Source organism: Pholis gunnellus, assembly GCF_910591455.1.
Source record: "Pholis gunnellus genome assembly, chromosome: 4".
In the NCBI taxonomy this organism is placed as follows: Eukaryota; Metazoa; Chordata; class Actinopteri; order Perciformes; family Pholidae; genus Pholis; species Pholis gunnellus.
The window spans coordinates 22,030,775-22,055,596 of record NC_136530.1 but is presented as its reverse complement, the minus strand read 5'-3'; the positions used below and the strand labels follow the sequence as shown (position 1 = coordinate 22,055,596).

General features: G+C 43.7%; 1 protein-coding gene across 6 annotated transcripts in view; it reads left to right on the top strand.

Moving 5' to 3' along the window:
* Positions 1-24,822, top strand: part of mast2 (microtubule associated serine/threonine kinase 2) — a 149,347-nt gene that overhangs the window by 112,816 nt on the left and 11,709 nt on the right. For 4 of the 6 annotated variants that reach the window (XM_079157662.1, XM_079157661.1, XM_079157665.1 and 1 more), the window contains 19 exons: positions 36-111; positions 1,583-1,603; positions 2,713-2,791; positions 3,830-3,984; positions 10,091-10,166; positions 10,789-10,998; positions 16,672-16,773; positions 19,220-19,352; positions 19,510-19,577; positions 19,820-19,923; positions 20,073-20,281; positions 20,359-20,497; positions 20,692-20,824; positions 21,166-21,331; positions 23,151-23,252; positions 23,664-23,786; positions 23,875-23,984; positions 24,096-24,250; positions 24,603-24,745. In XM_079157662.1, coding sequence (XP_079013788.1) covers positions 36-111; positions 1,583-1,603; positions 2,713-2,791; positions 3,830-3,984; positions 10,091-10,166; positions 10,789-10,998; positions 16,672-16,773; positions 19,220-19,352; positions 19,510-19,577; positions 19,820-19,923; positions 20,073-20,281; positions 20,359-20,497; positions 20,692-20,824; positions 21,166-21,331; positions 23,151-23,252; positions 23,664-23,786; positions 23,875-23,984; positions 24,096-24,250; positions 24,603-24,745 — 2,304 coding nt within the window. The remainder of the gene's footprint in view (positions 1-35; positions 112-1,582; positions 1,604-2,712; positions 2,792-3,829; positions 3,985-10,090; positions 10,167-10,788; positions 10,999-16,671; positions 16,774-19,219; positions 19,353-19,509; positions 19,578-19,819; positions 19,924-20,072; positions 20,282-20,358; positions 20,498-20,691; positions 20,825-21,165; positions 21,332-23,150; positions 23,253-23,663; positions 23,787-23,874; positions 23,985-24,095; positions 24,251-24,602; positions 24,746-24,822) is intronic. The other 2 variants (XM_079157663.1, XM_079157666.1) reach the window with 1 other exon arrangement.

Sequence of the window (24,822 nt, the reverse complement as noted above, 5' to 3'; positions counted from 1 at the left end):
CTTTTCTTTCCTTCCCTCATGTCTTCCTCTCTCAGGTACCAGCCCGCTGGACAGCCCTCGCAACTTCTCCCCCAACACAGCTGCACACTTCTCCTTTGTTCCTGCACGCAGGTGAGGCTCACAGAAACACACGCTCGTACTGTGCAGGTGTGTTTGAGGAATCAGCAGCTTTTATTTGTGTTTTCTCTCCATTTTTCTCAAGATCTCAGTGTTCCTAACATTGTTTCTACATCACAAGCGGCAGGTCACTTCACTGTTTAACTTGTTTAACGGTGTTCTTAAAATGGTGGGAAATAAAGCACCGTATTCGGACAGGAAGTGAGGAAATTGAAGAACGGATAAGCTGCACGTCAGCTTTTATTGTCGGTGTCTTTTAAAGGCTACGGAGCGGCTCAGTGGCCTCGGCGCCTTGAGAGCCGAGCTGCAGCTGATGATAGTGTGTGAGATGAGGAGGCAGATGATCACTCTGAGGCTGTCACTCAAACCAGGATTAATAAACCTCTTATCTGTCTGGGCTCTCAGCAAAGATAGTAATTACTGAGAGGGAAGGAGGGAGTGTGTGTGTGTGTGTGTGTGTGTGTGTGTGTGTGTGTGTGTGTGTGTGTGTGTGTGTGTGTGTGTGTGTGTGTGTGTGTGTGTGTGTGTGTGTGTGTGTGTGTGTGTGTGTGTGTGTGTGTGTGTGTGTGTGTGTGTGTGTGTGTGTTCCTGTGACAGAGATGCACACATGTTCAGGGACTTGTGTGATTTTTAAATCCAAGATTAAAAGAGATGTCATATCAAAGTTTGGTAAAATGGAAAGAAATTGTCAGCAGGCCTGTCTCTTAACTCTTCATTAACGATGATGATTATGTTTCCATGGGAACATCAGGGCTCATGCCATAGACAAGTTCATCAAACATCGGATGACAGCAGTGCAGCAGCCAAAAAGAGCATTCATGTTGACTTGAATTTGAAATCCCTCTCTGTCCGACTGCTGACCTCAGTCCTGTAGAAGCTGGAGATGCTGGAACAACAGTGACACCATGTGGTGGAGTCTGATATGACAGGTCCTTGATTTGAGGGTCCTTTGGGTGGATGTACAAAACCCTCTTAGTTTTTCCCTTAGGAAAGAAGAGATCGGATCATGTATAGAAAATAACAGTTCCTAAAATTGCTGGATTTAAATAAAATTGAACTGCAATAAACTGATATTCCCCAACGTCCTGAAAAGGATTTATTTTTTATTTTATTAGTTACTTTTATTATTTGTAACAATCTGAAAAAAATTATATTTCATAGCGATGATTTTTCACAATTTAATGGCTATATTCTACATTTTCTTTCTAAATGTATTTGTATGATAACTATTTATTTTAAATATTATATTACAATAACATGTTATGAACCTCTTGCAACCAAGTCTTCAGCAGGTATTTGGTTGGGTTGGGTTTGAATTAGTTATCTCATTGCTTGTGACTCGTTTTTAATTGTTCAAACATGTTTTAAAAACTTGAGGACTAGGACAGGCTTGAACAATGTGTGTGTGTCAGTGACAGCTGCCAACAGCTATAAAAACGACCCCACTGTCTTGTCTCCCTCACAGTCACGGACACAGGGCTGACAGGTAACCTCTCAGTTTTGACCTCAGACCTTTCTCCTCCCTCCTTCTGCTGCCCCCTTGCTGCCCTCCGTCCTGCATGGCTGAGCACACACACACACATCAGCAAGTACCCTGCAGGGTCTCCTCTCCTTCAGCCGAACGGTGCACATGAACGCGATTTTAAAAGAGAACGAACAAAAAGCAAAGAACTCTCTGGAGCGATGAGAATCTTTGGGACCAAAAAGGCGTGAGGAGATGGGTCGCAACATGTCGAGAAACCCCGCATTCATTTATGGTTGTTCCTTCAAGGATAAGACTGGTGATAGTGCATATTCTTCTTATTGTCAGTAAACCACATGTGCAGACCAAAAACCAACAGTGAATGTACATTATATATCTACTATCAAGTGTTGTGTGTGTACCAAAGCCTGATATATCTTCTTCCTCTGTGCCATAGAGCTCCACTAGAAACTCTTAAAAACACATCAATGAGCCTCACTGTAGCACTGGGGGACACATTTCTTCATCCCCATGATCACAGACACACACTGTAGTTCATTCTGACTCAATCCCACATGCACAATCTTGCTGTCACAAATACTCACTACAGCACCAAATGTGGATTCATCCGCCGCTGAAAATAATCCCAGACAAAATGTACTATTTCCTCCTGAGTCTCCTTATAGAAAAATTATGTGAGGCAAAGGAAACCAAAGATGCATGTCGTCAAAGGAAACCAATGGGCTTGGAGCTGGGAGACACAGACAGGAAGTCATTGAGAGACGGACTAGCACGCTGTTGGTGCGGGTCTTTATATGGGACTCGTTGACAAAATGACAGAGTAGCAGCTGGCTTCCATTTCAAAACATCGAATCCTGAAGGTGTTTGGACTCCGTTATGCTTCACCTCGTGCCCGCAGGGCCTCAGTGGATCCTCCTCATGGCTTTGCCTGCACTGTTGAGTCCATCTTATCCTTGTGTTTGCATTCTTTCCTCCTCCAACTGCAAACACTTCATTTTGCTGTATGTGATGGTGCTGCATATTCCTTCATATGGCTGTTATGGAATGTGTGTTTAAATCTGTGTGTTTGTTGTTGATGTCTTCATCTCTTTTATTCTCCGTCTGTCCCTCAGGACGGATGGCAGACGCTGGTCTCTGGCCTCGCTGCCGTCCTCAGGCTATGGCACCAACACTCCCAGCTCCACTGTCTCGGTAAATATCTTACCTTTATTCTGTGTCTCTGCAGCCTCTGACTTCACTGCAAAGCAACAGGCCGACAAATCCTCCCTCGTCCATGATACTCTCCGTTCTTCTTCCTTCCTTCCTCCCCTCTGATGCCCTGAAGTGTAGTTCTGCCTCCCGCTCTGTTTCTCCTCTTCTTCCTGAGACATATCATCAGTCCCTCTGGTCTAATCCCTCTCCCTCTCTCCTTTATCCTATGCTGTTCCTCCATCCCCCTTCTTGAAACCCCGGTGTGCAGGTTTCTCTGTGCCTGCTCGCTGTGTAGAATGAGGCTCAGCATGCTTCAAAGGCAGTGAGGGGAGTTAGCTGGCTGTGCGAGCATCTTAACGCGTAGATCCAGACTGCTAGCATGCCTGCTAGCTCACTGTATGTACAGAGGAGGAAATAAATGACTTGCTAGATGAAAAGGACTGTGCCTAGTAATGACTGATTTGATCATTTGAATACTTCAGACTTCTAGACGTGTAAGTTGAGGGTGGGGTACAATTTAACGTATAACTACTCTTTCAAAATCCTTGTAGTGGATGTGTGTTTTGGACCTACTTCACCTATAAGTAGTCCTTTAGAATGCTGTTGGTATTATAGATCTGTGGACATAGATCTGAAAGAGATCACAGTAAATGTAATGCTGTCTGTAGCTGCAGGTGAAACTTAGTAAAGGGATTTCTCCATCTGGAGGTGCATGCTTTAAATAAAGCTGCAGAATTAGTTGAACAATATATGTTCATGATCTGGACTAATATTTAATCCATGCATAGCCTGATGCATAGCATGACTTCAGGTATTTGATCACTAGTACTCACACTCAAGGCTCTAAATCCCGGGTACAGGGTCAGAAACTGTGAGAAAAGCCTCGCCTCACCAAGCTCCTGTCCGACCCCTGAGTGTGACCCGCACCCCCTGTCCTGGACCAGCCCTGGCCTGTCTTAGCCGAGCTCCAGCCTAACCCCCGCAGTAGCTCCAGCGCTGGTTGTAATCTGTGCTCCCTCTGTGCTCCTCCTCTCACAGTCCTCCTGTTCATCTCAGGAGAAGCTGCACCAGCTGCCCTTCCAGCCCACGCCGGACGAGCTGCACTTCCTCACCAAACACTTCAGCTCCGAGAGCATCACGGACGAGGAGGGCCGCCGCTCCCCCGCCATGAGACCGCGCTCCCGCAGCCTCAGGTAGGGGCTCTGTCATGAGTTACACCGTACAAACCAAACCCCCCCCCCCCCGGAGCGAGTAAGAAGTCCACACTGTTTATATCAGTGACTCCTCTCTCTCTCCTTACCCACACTTAGTGTCTCACCACCGTGATATTGAATTCTTCCGTCGTCTCAGATGAAAGGAGTCGAGACCGAGTTGCGTGGTGTGTATCTGATTAGAGTCCCACTGTGTTTGCTGATTGGCGTGTGTGTGTGTGTGTTTGTGTGTGTAAAAAGAAGTGCCATCTGAGGTAATCCTTCATCACACTGCATCCTCACATAACTTCTGTTTCTCTCTGGAAAACGAAACAAAAAGAGTAATTAACGAAGACGATGAGAGCTTATAAAATGTTCCAGCTTTTATCAGAAATATCATAAACAAAGCCGCCAAAACAAAAGTAGCAGCAACTTAATATACATGAAGGTGACTTTGAAAAGTTGGCTGCAAACAGTCCCCCCCCCCCCCCCCCCCCCCACACACACACACACACACACACACACACACACACACACTCATGTGCAGGGTGGACGAGCCTCGGTGGGAAGCGCGACATCATATTAGTCGGCCAGCAGTGAGTGTCATTAAAAAGCTCTTAGTGAGCGGTCTGCAGCCGGTCTGCAAGAGCTGATAAATAACCAACAGAGAGGCAGACGGAGGATTAGGGCTCGGTGTCTATTAGCCAGTTCACTTTTGGATCCAGTTCCAAATTGATAGAATACCCTTAATGAAGGTACTAGTAAGAGGAGAATGTACTGAGAACTGAAGACGATACGGAGCAGAGAGAGAGAAATGACTGAGAGGCGAGATGATGATGATGATGATGATGATTATGATGATGATGATTGGAGCCAGGGGGAAGAACAAGAACTGTGTGTGAGAGAGAGAGTGAACAAATGAAAATGAGCACAATTATATGCAAATCGTATGACTCTGATGTGAGTGATAGCAGTCCCCTTTTTTTACATTTTTTATTATCATTTAACGTTTTCTCCGCTCGTCTCTAATTCGTATTCTCCACCTCTCCGCCCATTTTTGTCCAGTTTAGTTTGGGCAGCGCATCCATCACTTCTTATCACTTCTCTGTCTTTCTCGTCTGTCCGCCATCCTCTCTTGCATCCGCCGGCAGTGAGGGAGCCACACCCATCCATCATTCCCGTGCCACCATTACAGGCGTCCGTCGCTGCATCCCGTTGACTTCCTGTCTGGGAAAGCACATATTCCATTCTATCATATCGCACATATCAGTGCTCATGCAACATGTACAAAAGTAGCTCTTTTCACACGCCGTGTCAGAATACGCAAACACATCCAGCTTATATTTCTGTGTTTTCTTAAATCTCTAAACTGCCACAGATCAAGTAGTATGACAGCTTTATCTTCCTGTTTGAATTCATTACAGAACTACAGCAACCAAGTCACATACAGTCAGATCAAACTACACTATGACTAAAAGCTCAATACAGAATTTCTAGGAAACTAGCTTAAATATTCTTAATCATAGTGCCTGGTCGTATGCCTAATATGGTTATTAGTTTAGTCTAGTAGATACTTTATATTGATATCTTGTATCAATAAGGTGCAAAAAAGAGCAGCTTCTACTTTGCCGATTTATTGATGTTGAGCTCACACTTCCTGTGCAGCTATTTCACATTTCAAGCTTTCCATTTTAGTTCAAGGGCCATAATAATGATAATATTAACAATAATAATAAACTTTATTATATAGCACCTTTCAAAACAAAGGTTACAAAGGTTACAAGTAGACAAACAATGATTAAAAACAATTAAAAATAGTCTAAAAGTTATACAACAAAAAAAGTGAAATAAAACAATATTAAATATTTAAAATAACCATTAACTACAAGTTAAAAGAATGCCGTTGTATACAGATACAAGTAAAGAATTCAAGCCACAAACCCTGTGAAAGCACACTTGAAAGCATATACAGTGTATTTCTAAGATCGATATAAGGAGTGTGATCTCCTGAGGGAGGTTATTCCAGAGAGAGTTTGCATCGATCCGTCTTAGTAAAAGGAAGGGCGCGTCTCTAAAATGAGCCCACGTTAGATAAAGTCCTGGTTCCCCTTTTGTTCTTCCAGAATGTACGGAACAAACGTTTCATCAGTTTTCACCAGAGCATCTTCCTCCTGCCCAACGCTTTGTGGTTTCAGGAGAACTTTACTGAGATGTTTTCAGTGGAATCATGAACGTTCACTGCGGGACGTTGAGGTTACTGTGGTGAAAACACACACACACACACACACACACACAAACACACCTCATCCCCATTCTGCCCGGCTCTCTGTCACGGTCAATTAGGCCTCTCATTTCCCGAGTCGCCCGCCTCAGTTGTGAAGCATCAATGTTATTTTTCTCTCTCTCTCTCTCTCTCTATCGCTCTCTCTATCTATCTCCCTCTCTCGCTCTCTCTCTCTCTTTCCCTCTCTCTCTCACCCGCCTCAGCGTCACCATCTGATTCGCCGTCTCGTCTGATTTACTTCAATTACCCTCTCTACCAATAGGCTCTTTTGCATTTTGAGTGCCCTTTGTCACATGTGACATCACCACTTAGATGGGGGGAAAAAAAGAAAACCTTTCCTGCTCTGTTTTAATTATCCAATTTTACGAAACAGCCTGGGGTTGAAATTGTACCTCATATTGTATTTCATAAATATATCCTTTCTTTCTCACACTTTTGAACTTGTTGCCCCGCTCTAAAACAAAAGTACTCTCCCACAACTTCCTCCAAATGCTCGTTTCCAAGGTCGTTTCTCAAAATAATGACGGAGGAGTCTTTCGCAGGGATTGCCGCGAGGCGCTTTTTATTTCCCATTACAGTAGAAATATAGCCGCGCTCTAATTAGCCTTTGTCTGGCTGCCTTGTGTTTTTCATCCCGGGGATTCCACTCCGACCTCCTCTGCAGCTCGCTCTCTGAACGGAGGCTTTATTTTAATAAAGGCACAGGCTGCTCAGAGCCACGAGCACACAGGAAGAATAACACAGAGAAGAAGAAGACGATAGTCTGGGAAAATTAAAGAATGTACATAACAGCCTGTGGCACTGAATCCATCTCTGTCAAGGCTAACCTTTAATTACTGAGCCCGGTGGCAGAGCCGGCTGTCCGGGTTTCTGATCCATTCTTTTTTCTTTTTCAAGAGCACGAACATGAAAGGAGAGTTTTAAAGTTCAGCGTGTTCGAGCTCCGAGTGATTGACGTGCATCAGTAACGGAGTGTGTGCGCTTGTGAGCGGGTGTACAGTGAAGCTGTGCTTTGTTTAAAGGGTCAGTTCAGCCAAACACAAATAAACAACGTTCTCACCTACCCTCAGAGTAATGCTGCTGCAAGCTTTCAGCTTAAAACATCTGGAAAGGCTTTTACTTACAGTAGCTTCACACTGTTCAGTAGAAACCACCTCAAACTGGAGTTTCTTTACAACTTCAGCTATATCGTCGCCACACACAAACGTAACCTGAGGATACACAAAAAGTCTAAAAATACTTGAAACACATAAATAAAAATGTGTATAATGTATTGCTGTGGAGGCAGAAATCTAACTAGTAGTATGGTGGTAAATAGCTGGATACAAACAAAATGATTATCACACCAAAGCAGGTGGAAACAAAAGAAAAATGGAAGCACAGTTACGTACTGTGTGTGTGTGTGTGTGTGTGTGAGATTGTGTGTGTGTGTGTGTGTGTGTGTGTGTGTGTGTGTGGGGTTACTTGTCACCATGTGTGTTGGCGTGAAGATAAACGGCCTCCATGAGGTTTAGCTCGTATGTCACATCCAGGCTGCTCCCCTTCCTATTAAGCTGGTAATTGGACTTTGAGCTGCCGATGGATGACTTAAGGCATTACCTCATCGCACTGGTCACGTGTGTGTATGTGTGTGTACACCAATGACTCATACTAACATCTGGGGCCCCAAATTGTTTTACCTCTTCTACCTTCCTCTCACCTTGTAGCACTCGGTCTCTCGAGGAATGTTACTCATTACTTCTGCCTTTGTTTAGTTTTATGGTCATATTTATTTAGTTTGGTTTGGTTGATTCTTTATTTTTGATCAATATTTAAATTGGTTTCAAATTTTAGATTTCTTTGTGTAAAATATAGTTTAAAATAAATAAATACTGGACCAATATTCTAACTTTATTAACTGCATCTAAAGATTGTTGATTGTTATCGACAGTGCGTGGGTTACTGGTTCTCTGTGCTGTGTCCTTTGTTTCTGTAATCTTCTAAATATTAATGTCTGTATCTTGTAAAACAAGACGGAATGAGACAGAAAGTCTTGATTGTTAAAAAAAAAAGATTGGAAGATTTTTTGAAAACAAAAACTGTTAAATCAGAGATGATTTTCATGTGTATCTAACACTTCAATTGCAGTTGCAAAAGATATTGTTTGCAGTCATAAATGGGTGTGATGAATAATACAGCTGGCTAACAAAGCCTAAGATTGCCTGGAATAAAATCTTCTCTCCCATAACACACACACACACACACACACACACACGGCCACTGCCTGTCACACGTCGTCTTCCCCTATTCTCAGGAAAGTGAGACATAGAAAGGTCAAGGATATTGCTGGTGTCGCTATTTTGTCCTATTGTAGAGAAAGGCATGAGGTGGGGGGGTGTGTGTGTGGGGGGGGGGGGGGGGGGGGTGTATGATAGAATAACTCCCAGGAGGAGGGCAAGAGAGAGAAGATGGAGTCCACTGTGTGAAGAACGGATGGATTGATATTCTGTTGGAGCCGGCAGAGACTGAAGGAGACATCACTGTCAGTCTGTCAGGTCATAAAAACCCCGGAGAACTGACGAACACTCACTGCAGTGAGGCAGTTGAGCTGCGGACAGCCTTAGTTTATTACTGACAGCTACACACACACACACACACACACACACACACGCACACACACGTGCAGTCCGAGGTCCGCCGGTCTCCAGAGGCGTTACCTTTTTTTTTTGCCATTCTGTGTGTGCAGCCATCTGAGTCCAGAGGTTGTCATGGTCTCGGGTTTACACAGCTCCAGACACACACATGATGAAGACCCCGAGGTCCCGTTAGCGTGTGTGGCCACCATCCAGCTTTTTATTTCCCCCGCGTTCCAGTGACCTGACCAATCCCGCGTGTCACATGCAGCCTGCTCAGTCGTGTGTCTGCAGCGCTCCGTCCTGTCGGAGAAACACTAGCGCTTATCTCTGCAACTTCACTTTACGATTCAGCCCTAGAAAAAGCCCAGAATAGGGTTAAATATATTGATACCGTTGGTCAGTTTTATGGCAAAATACATTCACTTAAACAAATGGCATCACAAGCACCAGGTGTCTGCTACCTGGCTTTGAAGACGGGTCCTCGGTGTGCTGCAGAGGGAGCAGTAATTGCTGCTACAGCACTGCTAAATGTCACAGTATGCACACTGAGCAGGTATGTATACACTGAAGATGTACAGACGGTTGTCAACTTCTTCGACGTATGATTTGGTTTAAAACAAATCAATATCTACTTAGTTGTGACCCTTTGTCACAGGTAACGTCTGCTGGTCCAGGTAGGGGATTCTCCAAGATTCATTCATTCATTCCTCTTATAGTTCCTCCCTTACTGCATACGCCAAGAAAGACTTCAGATTCCTGAATTTCCGAGCCTATAGAGCAGTGTTTCTCAAATGGGGGTACTTTGGACCACAGGAACATGAAATGTTAATTTCAAAATCATTCATGAATCCCAATATAATTGTACTATAGTAGGTTCAATAACAAAATGTAAAGAAACCTCTTTTTGTATTCAATATTCCTATTTTTTAATGCAATAGTTTACTGTCGTAAACAGTCAACTGCTGTAAGAAACACTATCAGGTTTACAAGAACGTTTGCTCTAATATTTAAAATATCTGAGAACCTCTGTTATAGAGCGTTAGAGTCGTCCTCCGGCTGAGCTTCTGGAGGCTGATGCATCCGTTGAACTACTAACTTCATGACAGGCTGCTTTTTATTTTTTATTTATTTCAGAATAACACACTGGAGCCATTAAGGCTTTAATGAGCACCGAGTGTATCCACTCAGCTGTGTTTGTCTTTCCTTCCAGCCCCGGGCGTTCGCCTATCTCCTTCGACCATGAGATCGTGATGATGAACCATGTGTACAAGGAGAGGTTCCCCAAGGTTTGTACTGCAGAGACACACTTCCTGTACAGAATGAAGGCGCTGTGGAGGTAGCAGAAAGAAAGGGGGAGGAAGGGAACAGGAAACAAGTGCTAATCGTCTTAGTAATGAAGTTTGAGACTAACACCATATTGTAATCAGGATTTACAATATGGTGTTAGATCTGCTCACAAAAAAGAGTTGATTTAACTTCAGATTGTGTAGCTTTAGACATAAAAAGGCTCGATTGCTGCTCTTTCCTGAAAGGCTTTTACTGTGAAGCAGCTGCAGGAAGTGCTCAGTTTTCAGTAACAGCAATGTTTTTGAAAACAACAATATTACGGTGGTTCTATACGTGATCTGGTGCAGTCCGAAAGGGCTCATTTGAAAATGTATGTCTACATTTTATAGATATTTATTTATGTTTGATATATGTGTGAATATGGTGTTCTGACTGTATCAGGATGCGTATAGAGTGTTCTCTCTTGTGTTTCAAACAGGTGTATAAGTAAGAATGGATTTACACTAATATATGACATCATCCTGTACACATGCAGTTTTTGGTCACGTACGTTCCTCCACTGTGACTCATCTACCACCCCCACCCCCATTGCCTCCCCCCCGCTCCCCTCCGTCCCCTCAGGCGACGGCTCAAATGGAGGAGCGTCTGGCTGAGCTGCTCTGCTCCTCGGCCCCGGACAAGGTGTGCCCGCTGGCCGACGGGGTCCTGAGCTTCATCCACCACCAGCTGACAGAGCTGTCCAGAGACTGCCTGGTGAAGAGCAGAGAGGGCCTCGTCACCTCCCGCTACTTCTACGAGCTCCAGGAGAACCTGGAGAAGCTGCTGCAGGATGTAAGTGGAGCAACAGCTTGCTTATTTACTGCCGCCGCAAACAGATACTAATGTGTTTAAGGTACAGCAAAGAGTCAGAGAGAGAAAAGAGAAACAAAAATAGCACTCAAAGATGGAATATTTGAAGAAATAATTGTAATACTTTTTAGAAATTTGAAACAGCTCCATGTCAAGGCATGCTTATTTATTTGGCACCAGTACAATAAAAAGCCATTGAAAGTGCTTTGGCTGAGGCACAAAAGGCATTAAAACAATATTTAAAAGACAAACTCAATGAAGAGAAAGTGGAATTAAATGAATTAATTAATCAAAAAACTAACTAAAAAATACAAGGATTTAATGTTTAAAACACAAAAAGTACCAGTTCAGATTAGATTAGATCCGCCTGGGGTGTTTTCATCCTTTTACATTTTTGATTTTATGACTCCCATAGTTTCCTAATTACTTCCTCGACAATAACCGGTAATTCATGTGCAGGCTCCTGTGAAGGATTAGGTAAATTGGTGTGTTCAATTTGGAAAACTTCCAATTAACTGCTAATTTAACGACGGTTAGTCAGTGCAAGGTCAGCTGAACATGTCAAATTCAGCACATATGAAGAACCGCTTTCAAAAATGAGTCGATGTTTAAGTTAATGGAACATCAAACCTTTGTCTTTTTTAAATTCTGCGATGTGGACCAAACTCCCTCCAATATCATTAGGATGTTACAGACCCCTAAAATAACACGTCCAGATGTCCGCTGTGTAAAAAGTCTGTCCTGGGCTTTGATGAAGCCATCATGATGACGGCAGCCTCCCGGTCACGCTCGGTTTACCGCGGAGCAACATCACGGTTACGAACCGCCGCTGCCGTGTGATGTCATACGAAGGCACAAAGACCGTGGCCTCAGCTCTCACACACATTCCTTCACACGCGCTTGCATTGTTTATTACTGACCAACAACTCTGACTCGCTAAACGCTGCTTGGCGTGATGGGGCCGCTTCGGACAGGTTTGGCGTATTCACGCGTGTGATTGTATGCGTGTGAACACAGAAATATATTTACATGTGTGTGGCGGTGGTGACATCTCTATTAGCTCAGTTTTCCAGTGCCGGGGGCCTGTTATTGACCTTCTGTTCTACTGGGACACACACACAAAATATCTCTCCATCATAGACAAACACACACACACACACACACACATATATATGCAGGCGGGCACACACGCACACACACACACACACCCTTCTCGATTTTAATTTCACACTCCAATAGTCACCGGGGGCTGACAGATGACTCTCCCAGACGAGCAGGAGGGGTGACGGAGGTGCAGTCGAAGGGTTTTTGGGATGGGAGGGGATTCAAGGGGATTCCTCTGTTTCCGATTGGCCGACGGGCCCAAGGGGAGGGAGGTGGAATGTACGTGCGTGAAGCCCGTTCGAATGCTTTTGGAGGGTGTGAGGAACTGGACTTGAACACATCTGGACCAGACGCCGAAGCTGCAATGCAGGGCTGGATGATGACATCATCAATTAGGAGGCGTTAGGCTGTTTTGTTTTTTGTTTTTTTTGCCGGGTGGCCAAGCAGCAGGTGGAGCAGACCCACAGAGTAGAGGAGAGGATGGAGGCCATGAGCGGGTGGACGGAGGAGTGAAATCAGCCTCCATGCCTGCGTTGTTTTATGGAAAATCCTCCGTTTCGTGGTTTTGGGCTTTTTGGTGGAAACATGTCTCGCATCTCGTGGCAGAGGAGGCTGGAGGAGGAGGAGGTGCTGGAAGATGTGATGATGAGGAGCAAGTGGAAGGTGTTCACTCACAGCTGGGAGGAGGAGGAGGAGGAGGAGGAGGCGGCAGACGCAGACTTTACAGTTGAGTCAATTTCGGTTCGATTCTGTCAGGCTTTATTGACACGTCGGAACTTGTTTACGCTGATGATGACAAAGACGAGGAGCCTTGCAGCTTCTCTGTACTTTCTCTCTGACTCCTTTTTAATGCTGTTGAATAAATCGTTACAGTATATCAACTCACTCTAACTTTGAAGTCCGTCTCAGCTCAGCTTTGGTTCTGCTTGAAGTAGTTTTGTAGGAGCTGCCTTTAACTGTTCGGGGGTTGTTACTTCCTGTCAAACTCAGGCAAAAATAACAGACTCAGAAAGTCCTCAGAATTGTTATTTTATTATAATTTACTTGAAACAAAAATCGGCTGAATAGACGTGCGACCGCTTTTTGAAAATGTTCCAAAGAGATAATTTTCCAGAGTTTAATGACGGATACATGAATTATTAAATCTTCTTGTAATCAGTCAACTGCTGCGGGTGTTTGTATCTCTGGCCTGTTAATAATTCAGACTTTATAATGAGTCATCAGTGCTGGTGGCATGACAGTGTGATGTATAGTATTTTGATAGATTCTTTTGGATCAGTTATTAATGGAATAGTAAAGAATCAAAATGCTTTTGGAGTACACTTAAAACGAGTATACGCATTCATGTTTTATTTAGCTCTCTTGGATGTTCTGCAGCTCAATAGGATGCCCGAGATGTAGTTTGTGCGTCTTTGGGACATTACGGGCTGATGAATGATGCCTTCACTGCTTGGCTGTGTGGGTTTAGTTGGACGACTCTGAGATGATTGAGATTTCAGCCCAACTCTTCAGTATCCGGACCGTGATCTAAACTTGTGTCTCGTATGCTGGTGTTGATCAGGTTAAAGGGTCATTTCACCCAAATCACATAAAGAAGTGATTTGCTCACTTTCCACTTGTGGTTTCAGACCATCACATGGACATTCTTTGTAGATCTCTAACGTCTTATAGTTTATCATGGTAGATGTTACTTTATACTGTATCATGATATTAATATATGTGATATGGTAATTTTTCAGAAGATTGCAGACATTTATAGAAAAAATAACCAAATGTCTCATTTTTAATATTCTTAAGACTTTAAAGGAGCAGTTGTCCCTCGGCATAAACGGTGTCAGACTATTTACATAATCATTTGGTAACTATTGTCACATATCAGCCTCTCCAATTTAATGGAAGTAGTGTTAATGATTTGGGTGAACTGACCCTTTAAGTGTAAAGAAAAACAAAAAGTCTTCGAGTTTCTCTGTGGTGAAATGTTGTTAAAACACACGTTTCACACATGAGTTATGATATCTGGTGTGTTTTCAGTGTATAGAACCGTTTCATCAGTCCACTCCCTCTTGTCTTGGAACGTCTCAGGCCTTTGCCTTTGCCCTTGTTGCTTATCCACTCCTTTATTCATCCATCCGTTCTTTCTCCCCTCGTGTCATGACCCCATTACAGAGCTCGCAGGAGGCCGGCTCACCTCTCCTCCTTCCATCCTCCTCTCGTCCTGGTCTCGTCTTTTATCTCTCCTCCCCCCCTTTACCCCGTCCCATCCTTCGTCTATCTCTCTCTCTTTTCTCTGCCGCTCGTCCTCTCTCCCTCTCCCTCATCCATCCCCGTCAGGGGGCCTTAGTGACCTGCCTGGCGGTTACCATGGCAACCTGCATCCAGGCCATCCTCCGCAGGAACCCCAGGGAGACCCTGTTAGACCCCCGTAGGTCACCTGAGGGCGGAGGGCTTGGCAGAATGCTAACTCAGCTCTGGTTATCGGTCAATCGGTCAGTCTGAAACTCCAGCGTGTTCATCAGGGCTCAGATACAGCTGCTAACATCTGGGCTTGACTGGCTCTCAGCCGGACGCAGGAAGTGATGAGGCTCTGCAATAGGTCACATGTCGTCGTGCACGTTCACATGGCTGTGTGAAAGAACGAGTGAACATATTTTTACCTTTGACCATAAATCAAGAGTGTGTACTGACTGTTTTTTCAGTATAAAATACATAAATTAATAATCATTTTTATCCTCTGTGGTTTGGACCTTAACCCATTTATTCTAACGATATAGGTTTAATAAACTAATGAACAATAGAAACATTGATGTTATTTATTTTAATATTATCTAAAATGCTAAACTATCACAGTTCACACTCGTACACCAGGTGTGACAATATTTTACAAAAAGAAAATCTGAAATATAGCTAATCGTGTATGAAACCCATTCATAATATGAGTTACCGAGCGGGACATTTTAAAATAGCTACATTAAAAATATGTTTAAAACGTGACTAACAGCAAATACTGAATTAGTTTTGTCTAAACTGTAATCTTCCTCAGAAATTAAATTAGTACCAATTAAGATTACAAGACAACACAAATATAAAAAGACTGCTGTCTTAAAAACTCAAACTCAGTAGCAATATTACATTAAACTGAACTATGATGATATCAGACATTAAGTCATTTGTTTTTGAATTTGCCTTTATTATGACCTTTCAGTTATTTTGATAGTTAAAATAGCCTTCATGTAAAAGTTTATCCTTCCTTTACAGATTTTCTTGTGTCTAAACAATGCAAGGAAAGCTTTTTATGTGGTCGTATATTTATGTCAAAACATTGAACTCTGATTTACTCCATGTGTCGGTTTATACCACACAGTATACACATGCATAAAAAGCTGTTACAGCACATTTTCTATACTGTGTAACTCACCAGGGAATCTCTCTCACATTAGACATGCAGAGTGAATGAGAGTCTGTCTCTCTCACACACACACACACACACTCACACACACACACACACTCCCTGTCTCTGACTGGTTAATTAGCCGCTGTGCAATGGGAGTCTGTCCCTCAGCTGTCCATTACTCACCGATCACTGGCCTGTACAGTCACCTCACACACACACACACACACACACACACACACACATTCAGTCTCTGTCACGCTTACATATATACACCCTATTGCATATTTAGCGTGCACATGCAGTATACAGACACCCCGCCCCCCCTCCAGCTCTCATTACAGTTATAAATAATTCAGGAGGGGGTCGGGGCCGGCGTCTGTCAGCACAGCTCTGTTAGACAAACGGCAAGGAGCTGCACATGCTTTGTTTATGAACCACCGGCCAACTCTATGTTAGCCCGTCTGCCACATACATACATACATACATACATACATACATGTACATACATACATACATACATACATACATACATACATACATACATACATACATACATACATACATACATACATACATACATACATGCATACATACATGCTGCATTCATACACACACACACACACACACATTACCCCCCTGAGAAGGAAACATATTTTACAGTGGGTGGTTTGTAATTGTTACAGCTTCCACTTTGCACTCACACACACACACACTTTACTTCCACCCCATTTCTTTCTGGGGATCAGTGTTTGCTCCAGATGCGTTTCCAGTCGGTTACAGTGGATTGCTGGGTAAATTGCTCTGTCTCCACACTGACAGACATTTCACGGTGGATATCAGGGAGCGAGGCGGAGGTCACTCTGATTTAGATTACCTCTCAGGTGTCACCGCGGGAAGGACTCCAGCATCCGTTTGTCCTCAAACTGTTTGTTTGTGAAGGGCAAACACAATACAAGTGACATTCCCTGCACAGCTCCAAGGACAAAGAAGACTTCATGATGATGAATTATTAAAAATGGGATTAAAGATAATGAATGTATATATTATTATGAGGGGTCAGACGTCTCCCAGAGAGAAGCTTCCTCGGGATAGAAATTAAAGGTGAAATGTTTTTCCAAGCTAACCTTCCTCCTGTTGCTCTGTTGTCTTTGTGTGTCCAGGCTCACGAGCGCTCAGAGAGCGTGGAGGTGACCTTCGTCACGCAACTCGTCAGGAAGCTGATGATCATCATCGCCCGGCCAGCGCGTCTGCTGGAGTGTCTGGTGAGAGAAACGCACACAGTCGATGAATGTCCCGCACTCACCGACGGACCGACACTAAATATCTGCAGGTGTGGAGTCAGAAAGGAGTGAGCTCACCAGACTTCTGTAGCCCGCTCCTCACCTCTGCTGCAGGCGTCGTCAGCTGCTACTAGCATAACGCACCCGAATCTTTGACCAAATCCAGTTGCATTGTGGGTAATGTAGCTGCTAGGTTTTAACTATGCGTGGACTGAAAAAAGACAACATCACTGGTTCTGTTTCAGCGATTTTAATACTTGGAGACATTTTCTGCCACTTAATAAATAATACAAACATTGTACTTTTTGCTACACTTCATTTATCTTTCAGCTGGAGCCAATAACACAAAAATATTTGAATCGGCTTATAAATATATTATAAGAATATATATTGTACATTTTTACAGATGGAACTACCAACGGTATAAAGTACTTAAAATGAGCTCCATCTCGGCCAACTGCTGCTTACATATTTATGAATCCACTAATAATAATGCAGAGATATGATGTATTATTATATACAATCATTTTTCTATGTAATACTTAATTATTATTTTTTAACAATGCATTGTGGTAGTGCTACGTTTACTCAAAAGTATCTGACTACTTCTTCCACCACTGATATCATTATGGTGTGCCACAGTAAGAGGAAGACAAACAACATGAAACCATGAATAAAGTAACCCGGAGCATAACACAGGTATGTGAATTCTCACATTAAAGCAGCAGAAAACAAGAGGGCTTTTGTATTCATAAAAAACACACAGAAATCATGCAAATACGTCTTGTGTTAGATTTACGTGTTAAATTATGTTTCAATCATGCGTCATATGGATGTAGTGTGGTTACATTTTCTTGACAGTTTTAATCAGCCTCGTTCTGGTTGGTTATCCTCAACGAGTAGTTTTTGCATTTTAATCACGCTTACTGCACTGTGGTGTAAATTACAGTCTGTTTGAAATAGCGCCATGAAAGATATGACCAGTATTATCTGGAATAGCTTTTTCATATTGTACAGCTCCACTGCACGCATGGTTAATAAACAATTTAGAGCTTCCTGCTCCCTGTTGTGAAATGATTTAACCACAGCAATTCATTTATGGACTTCCTCTGAGCATTTTAAATCAGCCTGATGTAAACACACACACACACATACACATTAGCACCTCTCAGCTGGGGGGCCAGGGTTTTATATATGAATTGCAGAGGCACTTTCTTCTTCCTCCACACTGAGCTCCATCCGTTTGGGTTGAGATGGTGCAAATTTGGTTTGAAACAGGTGAATCCAACCTCGTCTGAGCCCAGAAATGAGGCGAGGAGGGAGACGGCGAAGAGGAGAGAATAGATAAAGACTGAGTGGAGAGAAAAAAAACAAGTGTGGAAGACAGAGGGATAATTGGAGAGGCAGCGGAGGGTGAGGAGGAGAGTGGGAGGACAGTAGGGGAGGCTGCCCCGGTGCGCACAATGGTGGTTTTGACTAATTGTGTGGTACTGAAGCCGTGACAGCGTACAGGATGGGTTTTTACAAATGGAAGCACACAGATAGAGGAGAGGGCAGGGAGTGTGTGTGTGTGTGTCTGTGTGTTTACATGCACTCTGTGTGTGTGTGTGTGTGTGTGTGTGTGTGTGTGTGTGTGTGTGTGTGTGTGTGTGTGTGTGTGTGTGTGTGTGTGTGTGTGTGTGTGTGTGTGTGTGTGTGTGTGTGTGTGTGTGTGTGTGTGTGTGAGGGGAACAGCAGTAGTCTACACGTCTTTGCTAGAGGACACAAACCTCGGTTCACTTCTCATATTGTTGTCTATCCAGTCATCCCCTCTCACTCTGCTGTTGTTCTAGAGGCCACAGTTTTATTCTTGGACGCTGCGATCTTTATGCATCACATCTATGATCTATTCCTTAGTTGAACATAATGTAGCTCTACTTGTAATCAAACAGTGACTGGAAGTCACCACATGACTTGCAAAATGATCCACGCTGGAGCTTGAGGAGATAAATGCTCCTGTCACTCTATTCATCTTTCAACATAAAACACTTACTTCTCAACTGTTACAACGCCCAAGACCATCTGCCAACAGGGATTTGCACATGGGCCAAACAAAAAACAAAAAAATCCACTTTGAAGTGAAGTTAAAGTCAGAGTGGAAACCGAACTAGTAACATACTGCAGCATTGCTGGTAATACACTTAATTCTAAACAGTTCAAACATTTAAACAGCCTTGAATCCAGCTGCATTTCAAACAGAAGCACCAAAAAGTGATGCAAAATTACGTTCATGACGTTAATGCTAGGGTTTTCATTTTAGTAAATCTTTATCGTTGTTTGTGGGGTTTTTGTTGCCATTTTACACGCTTAAATCTTTGCCTTTCCTTCCTTCCTCCTGTCTCCCTTCACTCCATCCCTGCTGCCTCCCCCCCGTCTTTCTCCCCTTCAGGAGTTTGATCCGGAGGAGTTCTACCATTTGTTGGAAGCAGCAGAGGGCCATGCCAAGGAGGGCCAAGGCATCAAGTGCGACATCCCCCGATACATCATCAGCCAGCTGGGCCTCACCAGGGATCCCCTGGAGGGTATTTCATTTTATTTTTATTTCATCTTTTTTATTTTATCTTATCTTAAGTTTTATTCCATACATTTTTTTTGTGTAGTGAGACCTTATTTAAACATTTTAGTCTTTCTTTCTTTTCTTGTTCTGCTCAGTGTGGTAACTTGTGTGTCTCTCTGTAGAAATGGCCCAGCTGAGCAGCTATGACAGTGGGAACCCAGAAACCCCAGAGACTGATGACTCCGTGGACGTGAGTACATAATCTGATCATTGTCATGTTTAATAGATGTTGTGTCTGTAAGCATGAAGTTATTAAAACACTCTATCTGCAAAAGGAACCGATGTAAAAGGTTTACTTTGTCTTCTTTCTTTTTATAAAGTAAATTCTGAACAAATATAAAAGGATGGTCCTAGTTGGTGCATGAATGAATAAGCTTGTGCCTTCCATCCACTTATTAATTATGAACACGGCTGATGTTTCATGTGTTTCAGGGTCAAGGCACCCCAGTCCCAGCAGCTCCTCCACACTCTAAAGCCAAAGCACCTCGTGAGGAAGACTTTGAAAACATCAAGCTCATCAGCAACGGAGCCTACGGGTGAGACAGAACAACATTTACATCTTTTGATGTTCTAATATTAATACATAATTGCTGCAAAATAACAAATGAAGATGCGAAACGAAACTGTTCGATGGTTACACATGTTTGGACTGAAACCTCTTGACCTCTTGTCTCTTCCTGTGTAGCACCGTGTTTCTGGTGCGTCACAAGGAGACGCGTCAGCGTTTCGCCATGAAGAAGATCAACAAGCAGAACCTGATCCTGAGGAACCAGATCCAGCAGGCCTTCGTGGAACGGGACATCCTGACGTTTGCCGAGAACCCGTTTGTCGTCTCCATGTTCTGCTCTTTCGAGACCAGGAGACACCTCTGCATGGTGATGGAGTACGTGGAGGGTAAGCTAATCGTGATGGTAGTTTACTGTTACTGCTAGCAGCTGTGTTGTGTTTAATACGGCGGGTGTCCTCTGTAGGTGGAGACTGTGCCACGCTGCTGAAGAATATCGGAGCTTTGCCAGTCGACATGGCCCGTATGTACTTTGCAGAGACCGTCCTCGCGTTAGAGTATCTTCACAATTACGGCATCGTACACAGAGACCTCAAACCTGACAAGTAAGACCAACTCATTGTCACTTAAATGCATAGCCCACCTTTATTTTATATTCACCGCATTCATGAAATGTAAGGATGTGTTTTCTAATTGGATTACGTATAATCACAGAGGTATGGTAAATGGCCCTGGAGCGCTTTTCTAGTCTTGCTAGTCTAGTGTTTCTATTAACTCTAAACCTTTCTTATGCTCTCAGTCTTCTCATCACCTCCATGGGACACATTAAGCTGACAGACTTCGGTCTCTCAAAGATCGGTTTGATGAGTTTGACCACAAACCTGTATGAAGGACACATAGAGAAAGACACCAGAGAGTTCCTCGATAAACAGGTACGAGCTAACGTCTTCACATTGTGTGTGTGTGTGTGTGTGTGTGTGTAATAATTTTCGTTATTTTGCGATAAATGGGATGATAATTCAAACTGCATAATTGCAGCTGATTAAAGAGATGAAGCTACAGATAATCATAATAATCATTAACCTGCTAGAGAGTTAAAAGCACCTCTGTAACTTTGCCCCCTGATGTGATTAGTAAAATTGATACGCTTTCTTCCAGTTTTCTTGTTTTTGCTGAAAAATTGCAAGATCATGTAAATATTTTGGGGATTGGTTTAATTTGCCTTAGTTGTGACGACTGTGAGCTGATTTCCTGTGTGCTGATGTCTCTCCAGGTGTGTGGCACTCCAGAGTACATCGCCCCAGAGGTGATCCTGCGTCAGGGCTACGGGAAGCCGGTGGACTGGTGGGCCATGGGGGTCATCCTGTACGAGTTCCTGGTGGGCTGCGCTCCTTTCTTCGGAGACACACCGGAGGAGCTGTTTGGTCAGGTCATCAGTGGTGAGTCGCAGTTCTGACAGACTATCACTGCAATTAAACAACAAATGCTGCTTTTCTACAATACGGATTCAACCATTATCGCAATCAGTTTACGTAACATTTTACGCACTAGCAGCATCGTTGAGCAGTTGAAATCCACTTGACAGCCCCCACACAAGACATCAGGAGTCTATTGGTACAAATACATTACTGTCCGCAGTTAGCTTGCCAGCCAGAAAAGTTCACCGTTATTACAGCAAGTGCTAATGATCTAAAGCAGCGTTTCCTGAGCTGGCGGTTGGGGTTCAACCACGGAGTCACAAGGTAAATGTGAGGAGTCGTGGACTAATGGGATCTGAAAAATCACAAAGCATATTGTCACTTGAAAAATTTAGATTTCTATAATTATCTGTAATCTTTTTAGCTTTTTTTATTTACATTCTTTTAAATCAAATAAACAGAAAAGGGAAAATCACTTGTTTCAGATCTCAAGCAGACGTTTAATTTAAGGGGTTACAAACCAGAAATGTTGGCCACCACTGATGGAAAACAGTTCATTGTAAGATTCAATGAACTGCCCATTACAACCGCTGCCACTGTAATTCTGAATAAACATTTACACACAATAGAGCTAGATTACAGGTTCATATAACAGTTCATATATAAAACTTCATCTATCCTTTTTCCCCAGAAGGAGTCGTTTTCATCACTGGTGTTTTCTGAACTTTAACTCATTGTTTGCAGAAAACTTTGTTGTGCAGAGAAAAAAAAAGAGAAAGCATTGTTATAATCATCACATGATCAAATTCTCAATAATTGATGTTGTGTAGTTCCTATTCTCCAGTGGAGATGCTGTTACAGTATGTCTGTGCTGTATAGTGAATGTTTTATGTTGGAGCCTGAGGGCTTCCAGGCTGACTTGATAAGATCATCACAAACAGACAGATAGAGATGTTGCTCTACAGCAGAGAGGCGCAGCCTTGACTTACAGGGAATGAAATCAATTGTGATTCCTCCTCTGCGTTCTTTTCTCCCTCAAATTCCCTTTGATGAAAGGGCAAGTCAATGATCATAAACCTGCATTGATCCCCGCATATCTCTTTTATGAAAGTCCGTATCGTATCGATGCGGCGTGGTGATAAAGAATCGAGGGCCTCGTGTGCCTTGAATGTATTTCTCTACCCGTCTCCAGGATGATCATCAGTAGGGTGCATCACGTAGGGCAGAACTCTCGGGTGCCATCTGTGGAACCACTGAGACTAAATGTGGCAGGATTAATGAACACAAACGACATGTTAGTTGGTTGATGTGTTTGATAGGATAAAAGAGAGATTTCTGAAACTGGGAGCCAGTGATGGAGGAAATACTTGAAGGATCATTTTTTCCAACGTGTCTGATTGTCTACTATTGTCTTATTCTTTCTTGACCTGTCAGGCCAGGATGATGCCTTCATATCAGGCATCCAAGCATCACATTCAAGACATGTTTCATGAGGAAGGATGCTGTTATGTGTGTTCTTACAGTATATGACTCTCCGATGCCATTTTGGCCGGGTCACTCCTGTAAGAGAGGTGACCCATCTCAAGACACTTGAATATTATAATGTCATCAATGTGAAGCAAGTATGACGGCCACAACCACAACATTTGTGTATTTGCTATATGTAGTCCTATATATTAGAAATGGGTGAACAATGAATCATGTCTGTTTTTCAGCTTCCAAGCAGGGCTGACAGCAGTCAGAGAACCAGCGTGCTCCTGGATCATTTCTTATTTGTTGTCTCACTGATGAAGACACCAACGATCCATGTGTTGACGCTGTGTTGGTGTGTTTGTGTTAGATGAGATCATCTGGCCGGAGGAGGACGAAGCTCTGCCTCAGGACGCTCAGGACCTCATCACCAGACTGCTGAGACAAAATCCTCTGGAGCGACTGGGCACAGGTAACACACACACACACACACACACACACACACACACACACACACACACACACAGACTAGGGTTTCTAAGAATGTAGTAAACCTTATTGATGAAAACTTTTTCCAGGACCCTGACTCTCTTTGTCCACACTTTTTACTTGCCCTATTGTGTCGGAGTTCGTACGGTCTTCCTCTTTGTGCTGGATGGATTCTGCAGTCTTGTGGTTAGCTCTTTGAATCTGACGTTTCTTTGTTTATTTTACACCAAGAGTTTCAAAATGAAGGTGCAACCAGACTCCACCGGCTGTTTGGTCCAGAGCTGCTCAAATCAGATACTGTAGCTGCCGCTGTGTGTTCTCATCTGTTTCCTCCCTCTCTGTTCCTTCACTTCTCCTCCCCCTCATTTCTCCACCCTCTCCTTCATCTCCACAGGAAGTGCCTTTGAGGTGAAGCAGCACTCGTTCTTCACAGAGCTGGACTGGAACAGCCTGCTGAGGCAGAAGGCCGAGTTCATTCCCCAGCTGGAGTCTGAGGACGACACCAGCTACTTCGACAGTATGTCTCTCGACGGCTTCGTCCAAATCTCATGTGCTCATACTGTAATCAACACACAACCTAATCGCTGCGTGTGTCTCTCTCTCAGCTCGCTCCGACCGGTACCACCATGTAGATTCAGAGGAAGAGGATGACACCAACGATGAGGAACATGTGGAGATTCGGCAGTTCTCCTCCTGCTCGCCTCGTTTCAGCAAGGTACACCCTAGTTAATACATCCAGACAGTCACAGGTCCAAAAAGGGGGCAGCTGTAAAGGCAGAGAGTGGCACAATGTCCGGTAATGACAGTACCGCCATGTTGTGTGCAGGTGTACAGCAGTATGGAGCGTCTGTCTCTTCATGAGGAGAAGAGGACTCCTCCTCCCACCAAGCGCAGCCTCAGTGAGGAGGGAGGAGATCGCATCGACAGCCTGTGCGGACTCAAGTCCAGAGATCGATCCTGGCTGGTGGGATCTCCAGAGATGTGAGTTCTTCACCTCCGTGTGTAGCACCACACAGCAACAATCCCCTGTTCTTTGAAACAAAAACAAAAAGTATACTCTTGTGCAGTTGTTACCTGAAACAAGCTGGGGTAGTAAAAGCTTGATTTAGGTAGTTTTGTTCTCCCGCAGCCATATAGGAGTTTATTTATTTTCAGGAGCACCTCCAGAGTCCATTATGGCTGTGTGTTAGAATCCTCCTCTATGGTTTAAGGTATGCTGATAGTCAGTTTAACCCATGGTTAGTCATATAACTGCTGTTTTCTTTGTGTTGGCTCGCTGTGTTTTAGACGTGTATTTCGGTTTCTCATCCCATCTCCAACTTTACCTCCCCAGCCTGCGGAAGCGTCTGTCTGTCTCGGAGTCGTCCCACACAGAGAGCGACTCCAGCCCACCACTGACCGTCCGGAGACGCTGCTGTTCAGCCATCATTGAGATGCCCCGCTTCGCCATCTCCTCAGAGGAAGAGGGGGGGCAAGGTAAAACGCAGGAAGGATGCTGTGATGGCCACTACGTGCCTTAAACTCCTAAAATGTACAGGCGTTTAGTTGAAGAA